This window comes from Clytia hemisphaerica, unplaced genomic scaffold (assembly GCF_902728285.1).
Source record: "Clytia hemisphaerica strain Z4C2 unplaced genomic scaffold, Clytia hemisphaerica genome assembly, whole genome shotgun sequence".
NCBI lineage: Eukaryota > Metazoa > Cnidaria > Hydrozoa > Leptothecata > Clytiidae > Clytia > Clytia hemisphaerica.
Window position 1 is genome coordinate 494,078 of NW_027103497.1, and position 10,482 is coordinate 504,559.

At 36.8% G+C, this 10,482-nt stretch overlaps 2 protein-coding genes across 2 annotated transcripts; both read left to right on the forward strand.

Annotated features, from left to right (window-relative positions):
• The first annotated feature begins 180 nt into the window (after positions 1 to 180).
• On the forward strand, positions 181 to 1,784 carry LOC136798749 (parapinopsin-like). The gene has a single exon (XM_067055416.1). The coding sequence runs from the start codon at positions 299 to 301 to the stop codon at positions 1,271 to 1,273; it is 975 nt and encodes a 324-aa protein (XP_066911517.1). The 5' UTR covers positions 181 to 298; the 3' UTR covers positions 1,274 to 1,784.
• Positions 1,785 to 4,766: 2,982 nt separating this feature from the next.
• LOC136798752 (uncharacterized) lies at positions 4,767 to 8,880 on the forward strand. The gene is made up of 4 exons (XM_067055419.1): positions 4,767 to 5,178; positions 5,584 to 5,641; positions 7,207 to 7,674; positions 8,044 to 8,880. Exons 1-4 carry the CDS (start codon positions 4,864 to 4,866, stop codon positions 8,514 to 8,516), a joined length of 1,314 nt encoding a protein of 437 aa, XP_066911520.1. The 5' UTR covers positions 4,767 to 4,863; the 3' UTR covers positions 8,517 to 8,880.
• Positions 8,881 to 10,482: the final 1,602 nt, after the last annotated feature.

Sequence of the window (10,482 nt, forward strand, 5' to 3'; positions counted from 1 at the left end):
CATGAAAAAAAAAACTCAAGAATCAAAGAGATTATTCGACAAGATTTGTCACTCTTCTTCAAAGATAAATCTTAGCTTCGAGGTTGGGAAATAAAACAATTAAAAAAGGTTACAAAACTTCGCAAATTTTCCCTCTTGAAGTTTGATGAATTAACTTGAAATACTCGAAAACAAGCCAACTGTTGAACCCCCTGATAAGGGCTCGTAACGTATAAAATCGGCTGGTAGAAATGGGATTGGTCAAAACAGTTACATTGCTTCATGAGGAAAACTTCACAGTATAGTTTTGAGCTCTAATATGGGTGCAAATGATGGATTGATTTTCATGTATCTTATTACACCGACATCCATTATTCTCAACATAATGGTCATCGTCACTTTACGAAAGGGCTTTAAGAATGAGCCCACAAATGTTCGATTCACACTACTGAACAGTTTGTCCATATCTGAGCTGTTTGTCAGCGTGGTCGGCTTCTCGCTTCAAACATTTTTCAAGACGCATGATGCTTGCATCGTGGCCGGACATGTTGTGGCTTGTTTTTCATTGGTCTCACTCACTCATATGGTATCCCTCACCGTGGAAAGATTCTTAGCTGTCAAATATCCTTTCAAGTCTGAAGATTGGTTGATATCAAGGAAAGTTATTGTCGCCTTCTTGGTACCGACCTGGCTGTATGGATTCGTTTGGGGCTCGTTGTTCAACATGATTGGTTGGGGAGCAATCATTTACGAATCTAAAGAAACACACAGATGTAGCATCGACTTTATTTCAACAGATCCTATCCGAAAATCTTACGTCTACTGTTTACTCGTCTTCTGCTATATCATCCCCATCATAACAACCATTTCCTTCTTCCTCATTATCAAGCGAGAATTACACAAGATGCGTCAATTCATTGCCGACAATCTTGGTGAAGATTCCAAAATCTCCAAAGATACTGTCAAAGAAGAGAAGAGGTTCAGCATCCTGGTCGCTGTCATGTTGGTGTGTTTTTTGATCTCTTGGACTCCGTATGCTATCAGTGTCTTTTATTGGAAAATCAAAGGAAATATCAAAGATACAGTGTTCTTCGATATGTGTGCTTACTTCGGTAAAACATCCTCTTTATGGAACCCTATTATCTACTTCTTCGTTTATAAGAAGTTTCGAACGGCTTTTCTACGTTGGTGCCCTTTCACACGGAACTGGGTTCAGAGGATTGAGCCGACACATGAACAGAAGGCTACTGGACACAGCCAACCCTTGAAAGATATAACTAACACAAATTTCTAAGGAAATTGGGAAATTTGAAAAAAAGAGACTTAGCCATGCTGTAGCCAAAGAGTCCAGCTCTGGCTATTTTCTGTTATAATTTTGTTATAAATCTAAAACGGAAAAACAGGAGCTATCCGTGGAGACCGGGAGCCATAAATGTACATAGGTTTGTTTGGCTCAATTACATCATTATAGATAAACCTTTTCGACCGTAGTCGCGCAGTCAGGCGCCTAACACTTTATTATTCAATCAGGTATTTAATTTACCACCCTAAACTCGATCCAATCCTTTTTTACACTTTTTTCTATTGTCTTTAAGTGCGACAAAAAAGACTGGTACGGTTTTAGGGTGGTAAATGGACAAAAAATACTTGCGCGGCAATTGGCGGCTACGGTCAAGAAGGTGTATTGATTCGATTGTTGAGGGGACTTTTGGATATAGTTAGCCGTAAGTGCGGTAGTAAAGCTTGACAGGAAAATAATGAAACCAATTTGTATATTCTATACCCTATCGAAAAAGAAATAAATGCTTTCACCTCAGATTCTTGTCAATTTGACACGTTTTTAGCGCCTTCTATAGGTGCAATGTAAATTTTTTTTCGCCTGCGGCCCTTCATTTTCTTTAACGAATATTTTCAAAACTACTATCAACATTGAATTGCGAAAAGTCAAAGCAAGAGAAGTGTTGTGTATCCACCAGGGGTTAAAGAGGATGCTCACTCCCAAAGTGAGAGATTGATCGAAACTGCTCGCTCTGGTTTTTGTGGTCTTATGCGGACTAAATTTTTGCTTTTTAGAATTTCTTATAAGCTGTTTGACCTTTCTTACACCAAATTTTTTTGCCTGCGGCGCCAGAATTACAAAGAACCCTTATTCTTGCCAACTTTCGAATTTTTGGGGCCTCTTTCAGCCATTGATCTTTAATGGAGAGTACAGTAAGAACAGGAAATAACAAGGAAATAGATATCAAATTATCATTACCACCACCTTTGTATAAATAAAACTTTGTTGACTCAGAGATTCCGGGCGTTACTTTCAACCAGTCACTGCTCTTACCTTAATAGTTTCACTTAATGGTATAGGGCGCAAATAAGGACAGAAATACCAGGGGCGCCAGTTTCATAGTTTGCACCACCAAGAAAATTAAGCCAGGTCGCTACTGCAATGAAGTATAAGCCCAAAGGGCTAGAATCGAATCTCCTCTCCATAAATTTTTATTTCTTGACCTCTTGTAACATATATTTTAAGCAAAAACGAAACAGAAATTTTATGGCTCTGACCATAGTGAATTTTGATTTTTTTCATGTACAAAATATAAATTTCTGCCTGATGTAGCTAACAAAACTTTGACATGTTATAGATAGTCTGAAGATTTAAGAATCGCAAAGAAAAAATTTGATAAAGAAGAAAATGAAGACTTTTGCGACAAGGAGTATTTCAACTTTGAAGAGCTTAGTTTCGGCGAAGAAGTAATATTTTGAAAAAACGTTTGTGGTAGATGGTGTATCTTTTAGCGAACTAAAAATACATTTTCGGAAAATCTTTCTAAAAACCTTACTTGTCTCAAAATCTTGAAATCCCAATTGTTAATAGAAAAACAGCTATTACTTTTGATGCATCAATTTAGAAAAATTTTCCGAAAAATTTAAAACAGTTCAATTCTTTGCGGACAGTTTGAAAAAAATGGATGATGCAACATATTATTAACGTCTTTTTAAAGTTCATAACGTCATTTTTACAATTAAATTCTTAATCAATTTTAAGGGATTCGATCAAAAAGCAATTTGTAAAGGCAATTCTTTGTTTAGAGTGTAACATAACTTTTATTTTACCGAAATCAATTTTTTGACTATGCCCAGAGTTAATCACTCTGTTAAACAAGTAAAACAAAATCCTACCAAAGGTGTGCGACCTAGTGCAACCCGCCTAGTTTTTGCACAAATGCTAGATTGAAACTAAAATTTACTGCTACAATCCAGAATGTCAATTTCAGGCCCTCAACTTGATTTCATCGATTATTTCGATCTGGGAGGGATTTATTGGTTTCTAGGCTATATTTCAAGCCCTACTGGACCATTTTTAAACTTTTAGATCCTCAGAAGTCTTAAGTCTAGCGTTAAAACTCAGAGTTAAAACTCTACCCTTCGAACCTACTTTAGAGCACTTACAAATCGAATGTGGTTTCAAAACACCCCGGTGAATTTCCCTTTTGTGCCAAGTATTTTGTCTCTGATTGTAGATTTCGAAATAAATATCACTCGAAAACCATTGAGTTTAAAGCCCGAAGGGCTAGAGTAGAATCTCAACCTTTCTCAGGCATGAAGCCTTAAAAAATTTTTTTTTCCAAAAAAGTTTCTTGCTTTTTCTTGCCTATGAGAAAGGTTAAAGATTCATCTCTAGCCCTTCGGGTTTATGCTTCATTGGAACCTTCCACCTTTCCCAAGCAAGAAAAAATGACGGCTTTAAAATTTGAATTGGTTTCGTTTTACATTTTTCAAGTTGTAAGGGTAAATGTTACTTCCAATCCAGCTTTTGTATGAAAACTACGCAGGCCGTGCAACCCTTCATGACGCAACTTATGTAGGAATTGCATACTCTCTCTCGGGTACCTAATATTAAACAGGGGGGGGGGCTTGGAATAAGTTGGGCGGAAAAAATTCCCAAAACTTAATGAGCGGAAGGGGATTGAAATAAAAGTATCCTGGGTGGAAAATTTTTGAAAAGAAGGCTAATACAGCAGAATTAAGACAAAAGAGAGAACTTTCAAAAGCATTTTCCCAAAAATTAATAAGCAGGGGGGCTGGAACAAGAATGTCACGGGTGGAAAATTTTCGAAAAATTTATTATCAGGGGGATAATTGTTAGGTACCTATGACGCAGGAACGTACGGGGGGGTACGGGGTTTGCGATTTTCGAAATACCGAATAATTATGCCAAAATTTCCGAAATTCCGTAAAAAAATACTTGCAATTCCGAAACCGATTTTTTGAGGTATTTTTCCTCGTTTTGACTAATTTTTCATCAAATTCGATTTTTCATGTATAAATTCCGAAAAAGGGGGATAAAAACTTTATAATACCAAAATTTCGAAACAAAAATTCATACATTTTCGATACCGAAACAATTTCAGAATTCCAAAATACCAAAGGAATTTTGCCCGATTTCCGAAATTCCGAAGAAAAAAGGGTCGATTTCCACAATTTCAAAATACCGTACACCCCTCCCCGTCACTAAGATGGGTTGGCAAGTCGTACAAACGAATAAATATTTACACATTCTGTTTGAAGTACTATGTGGTGTGCTATTGATTTCATTTGAATATGCATGTTTTTTTAAAGGTTAGCCTTCCTGAATAGGATATGTCAATCAACCGGCAAAGACCTATTTTTTTTAGATGAATAAACAAAGAGAATTTATAAACAATTTCTTTTTATATTCTCTTTGGAATAAATCATTTAATTTCTTATCCACTTCAAAAAAGATTTTTCAATTTTTAATTAATGCAAGAATATATCACGAAAATAATTGGGTAAAAGAGAAACATTTCGAGAAAAAGGAGTGAGAAATTAAAGTATCAAGAAAGAAAACTAAAATGATTTGAAGCAAAAATGAAAATTCGGTGTAGAAGGGAACAGTTTTTTATACTGATAGCCATTCTTCCTTTGGAAGTGCTTAGTCAGCATTTATTTAATGATCGTTATATCAATGGGAAACAAAACAAAAGGCTTGTAAGCGACCAATACTTGAAAAATGCCGATGTCAGCGAACAGTATTGTATGGCTACATGTTCTTTGATGAAAGAAAAATGTAAGTCCATCAATTACCATGCTGAACGCAAGGAGTGTGTTATGAACAAAGAAGCGGTGGGTACATCAGAAGACAATCTGATTGATGATAAAGGATGGCGATTCTACCCTAAAACAGTCAGTATTTCATTTTTGCCTTTTACGAACAGAAATAAACAGACTCGTTTTTTCATATGAACATTCAATTTTATAAGAACAATGAGGCTCAAAATCGTCGGAAAAATAAACAATTAAAGAACGATGCTGAGCCTGGAGATTTTAAGCAATTCACAGCAATTCACAGCAACAGAAATCTAGAAAATTATTATCTCTGACTAATATCCCACGAATTCCCAAAAAAATTTAACTTGCTTAATGGTGAAATCTAATTTTGCTTCTTTTTCCAATTTTATTAGGCATTTTGCTAATCCTAACAAGCAAAATAAAAAAATGGACCAAGGCTTTTGAAAAACTTATCTTTAAAGATTAATTGATAGTCTGGAGACCGTGGTGAAGAATTTTTTCGTGCTATCTTCATTCTAGGAAGCAGGAGACACCCAGGAAAGAACAGTCAAATCAAACAGCTTCGATTTGGAAAATGGTAAGGAGAAAATATAATACTCCTTTTTTGAACGAAGAAGGTTCAATACAGAGTTCGATAAATTATTGAAAACCAACGTATCAATGAACCAAGTGCAGAGAAAATTTATCTAATTAAATAAAAGCGATTCTATTATTCAATTTTACGGCTAGAAGGATTGAATTTTCTTAATTTTTCCCAAAGAAATTCATATCATCTTTTACATCCTAAAGCAAAAGCGCCATCACTTGGGAAAGGTGAAAAACTCAGCTAAGATAGATTCTGTTTCCTTCCTGATATGTGTCAAGTGTCTTTTGAACCATCACAGTTCAGTTCCGTTAAGACGTTAAGACCTCGCTCCACTGCAAAATTCAACCAAAGTTTCGTTCCCGGTGGGAAAAATACCCTACAATTTAAGCCCTACTAGCAAATTGACTTTGCTTTCATCCCCATTTTAAATTCAATTGAAGACAAGAAGCCGGAGCGGCGTGAAGGTCCAGCTGACGTGGCAATAACCGAATGTCGTTCGTACCGGGTTCCTTAAGTGACGCAATAAAGATTCCTTCCCATCCTCCACTCTGAGCTTCTATTCTTTGACACTTTCTTTGTATTGCTAAGTTTTGAAAGTTTTTGATGCATTTTCCGAAATTTCGAAACTTTTGCCGCTGATGGAGTTCGAACCTACTATATACAAAGCACCTATGATTAGAACGCCAGCGCTTTAACCACTCGGCCATCGAGTCACAACTGCATTATGCATTAAGGAGTTCAAAGTTCCTTATAAACATGGTATTTACTCCAAACTCTACCCGGGTTAACTCCCATCCCCAACCCTAGCCCTAACCCTACCTGACCCTACCTGAAACAACCCTTTAATCTAACCGAGAAATTTGACTCTACTACCAATTCAATCCAAAACATAGGTCAAACATCGCGTGGGTCGGTGGGGCAAAAATTCTAGATCGGCGGTTGGTTTAGCCTGGACTTGTTAATTGATTGTGCGCACAGGCCCCGACAAAGACAAAATCTTTTCGATCAGTTTCTTTTTAAAGGTCCATTCTGTTGCGCGCTGGACCAAAAATTGCACTCCAAAACCATCCCAACTGGATTTTTTTACCTGAGAACAATAGAATTTCTATTCCCATTGAGATTAAACACCAAAAAAATAGAAATATAAATAGATGGATAGAAATTCGATATTTCCATCCCCACTTTGGGAAGAAGCTACTTTAGACGTACAAACTTTGGCGAGCAGAAGCTTTGGCGAGGTCGAAAAATCGCGCAATCTACGACATTTACTTTCACGAATTCGACAAAAAATAATTTTTTGCGAGCATAAACTTTCGTGAAATATTTTAAGTATGAAAATAGTGTTTTGATCGCTCAAATCGAGAATTTTCAGAGACATTTACTTTCGCGAAAAGGGCTAAAATTTGCGAAAATCGCGAAAGTTTCTGCTTGCGAAAGTTTGTACGTCCAAAGTACACTGGGCTGTGAGACAGGGGTGTATGTATCTTTGAACCATCCCTGTGTAACCATCCCACTTGGACGAATGTTTACTGAGATTTGAAAATGTTCCACCATAGAAATTAAACCAGAAAAGAACCAGATTCTACATTTCATCCCGGTCATCAAGACAGAATGGAAATTGGAAGTCTACTTTCAAATCAAAGACACAGGTTCACAAACTATGGAGATGTTCAGTTTCAGAAATAAAGAAACAACTGGGGCATCTATCAGAGCTGTCATCAAAACACAACCTAATCTGAAGCTCACTATTGAAGTTTATGGGAAGGTGATTGAGCTACCGATAACGCTAGGCACAGACCGGTGGTACAAACTTGATGTCATCCAACACAGATTGATGAGTCATCATTACTCAGGATACAAAGTCATGTTTATGATCGATGGATATTTGGAGGTTGATGAAAGATTACCAACAGAAAATGTGACCGAATTGAGGGACACTGAAGTATATTCATGCCACCATCTCCAGAAATCTTGCTTGAGAGGGCGAATCAAGAAATTCAGATTCAGACAAACAGCTAGCAGTGGTAAAAGACTTTTTCATTTAAAGCTAATCCCTTTTTCGGGCTAATTCTGTTAAATTTTCTAAGAAATTTGTCTCTTTTCCCAAAATTTTACAAAAACTCACCCTTCAGTATGAGGAAAGCTTTTTTCTATCTTTATGCCTTTTCGAACCTTCCTAGGATGTCTGAAATTAAGGTACACATCCCTTTAGAAATTCTATGTAATCATTGATTTGGATATACTTCTAGAAATCTAAATGAACAAAATATACCCCGTGCACCATATGGTTAGTCGTACGTAATTCTTATTTTTACTCCTCGATGTGTAAACCTCTCTTACGGACCAAACCTTTAGAAATAGAAAAATATGTTTTTATGATCTTTTTTCTGTAGCTCCAATCACAACTAGGACGACATTAGAGACTCTATCCGAATGGAATTGGCCATGGTGGGTGACATTTCAGGCGAAAATTGATAGTTTCCTACCAAGTGGATATTGTGGGTTGATGGGTTTTAAGGGAAATGATCATCCTCGCTCACCTTGGTTCGGAATCCATGGTTCAAACAGAAAGCTTGAACTTACACTTTGGTATATGGATAATGGAGTAGAAGTGAAAGTCCCTCGATATTATGGTAGTATCACTCAAGGAGTATGGTATTTCATGAAAGCAAGAATCGAAGTTCGGCCTGGTGTTGGTTATTACTTTGTTTTATACATCGATGGGAATTTAAAGTACCAGGTACCATTGACGGTGACTCAATTGATAGAGTTAACAAATGTCAATGTTGTTCCCCTCGGCCCATGGTCTCCATGTTACGGAGCAAGTGTGATCAATGTAAACTACGGATATCTGAAGACACCGTGATTTGGTTATCATTATGAAGAAAATTTATACGATGGCAGATGATCGCAACTAAACGTTACAAAAACACTCCCAAAATGGTGAAAATAAGAACATGTTAAGAACAGTTTTAGGCTTAAAACTCAAAAAGTTAAGAACATCCAAAGGCTTAAATTTTTTTTAATGTTCTATAAAAAAACGTGTGGACCTAAAACGGCCAAAATGACCCACTTGAAACCCGGGGGGGGGGGTACTAGGCCAAGATGGGTTACGGGGATGCTCCGCTGGTCAGGGTACCTTTTTTAACCTCCACGAGTCCCAGGTAGGGTCGCAAAAACACCAAAATAGAAAAATCAGTCCCTCGTAGGGTGCCTATTTTTGGAAAATTTGGGGAAAAAGTAGAAAATTTGAGACAATTTTGGAATTTCAGTCCCATTCAGGCTCACTTTTTTCGCAAATTTCGAGTCCCACGTAGGGTCCATTTTTCGAACCTCAACGGAGCACCCCCATCGGTCGACAAGGGTAGTACCCCTCCCCCCCGGGACTTGAAATCGTTCTTGTCAAAGAAAAATACGAATAAAAAATCGCATATTTTTATTTTTGCAATATTTATTGCAAAGCTCAAATATTCTAAAAAGAGAAAATAATCGATTATTCCATCTTCATTATTCAAGTTTTCTAAAATTGATTAATCTATCACATTACAGAAATATAATTCCAACGTTGCGTGGCTTTATAATAAAATAAAGCATAGATGCGTGCTAAAGAATTGTTAAAAAAAAGGTAACGTGTCCACATATGTATGTATAAATTGAGACGCAAACTTGAATGACTTTTGTTTTATTTTATTTTAAAGGTAAAATCTTTGTCAAATAAGATTTTTTTGGCACATTGTATTTTTTTATTGACTTAGACCATGTTCAGACGTTACAGTTCCGTTTTGCTCCAAAGCAAAACGAAACGGTTCCAAAACACTGTGTGAACGTCAAAATTCGAAACGTCAAAAAAGAAGACCGTACAAAGCAAAACAGATCGAAACGGTTTCGCCCCACTTTTTTCATAGGAATGGAAATGCTCCGTTTTTATGCTCCGAAAAGTTCCAAACTAATATGAACACTCTCGATCCGTAACGTCTGAACATGGTTTAAGATTCTCAACATTTATACACTTTTTTTTCTATAAATTCACGCAAATAATTAATATTCATAAAAATTATAGAGCAACTATCCCGCCATTATCTTTTCAAAACAAATTTCCGTAACGTTTTACCTTTAACAGTATGTCCAATCTTGATGATTTTTCGGACGACAAGATACCGGACATTCTTTAACATCCTTTACGGAACAATCCCGGACACAACCAACGTAGAAGTCGTTTCGTTGAGTCGGAAAAGGTTTCGAACCAGCAAAATGTTCACAATAGAAAGAATCGTGCTGTAAAACGTTCTGATTCAATCTTGTCCATAGTTCTGTTTCAAGAACCTTTTGATCGAAAGATTTACGCCAACTATCTAATGAATTCTTAGCTCTTGAGATCATTTTCTTGAATATTTGATGACTCAGTTTCCTGTCTAGGTTAGGGCGTATACACCACATCCCGCCCATAACGGGAACATTATGGTATTGTTTATCACGCATAACGTGTAACATTTTCCCAGAACTCAACCATTCATTTACGGCGTCACCCTCACGTTGAAGCAACGGTGAATCCAAGTCACGGGAGCACATAACGTCGCAAAGCTCATCCACCATCGGCAAGAAACGCCAAAACATTCCCGGTACGTTGGGTGTTATTGAAAATTTTGCGACGTCGCAAAACTCGACGTTTTCTAACGCCGTATAGCGCACTTTCAATTTCCGGTAATTTCTAGTATCCGTATAAATACGAATGGCAAATGTTTGATAAGTCTCAATCTTGGAAGCTTCTCTTGATAAATCGTGGATAAATTTAGAAAATCGTTCCCCTTTTTCACCGAAAAGAGAATAAGACA

What these genes read in the sequence shown, in the direction of transcription:
- LOC136798752 (XM_067055419.1), top strand. Translation starts at nt 4,864, where the DNA reads ATGAAAATTCGGTGTAGAAGGGAACAGTTTTTTATACTGATAGCCATT. An exon ending in GGCGATTCTACCCTAAAACA is followed by an intron (nt 5,179 to 5,583) that starts GTCAGTATTTCA and finishes TCTTCATTCTAG; the next exon opens with GAAGCAGGAGACACCCAGGA. An exon ending in CAGCTTCGATTTGGAAAATG is followed by an intron (nt 5,642 to 7,206) that starts GTAAGGAGAAAA and finishes GTTCCACCATAG; the next exon opens with AAATTAAACCAGAAAAGAAC.
- LOC136798749 (XM_067055416.1), top strand. Translation starts at nt 299, where the DNA reads ATGGGTGCAAATGATGGATTGATTTTCATGTATCTTATTACACCGACA.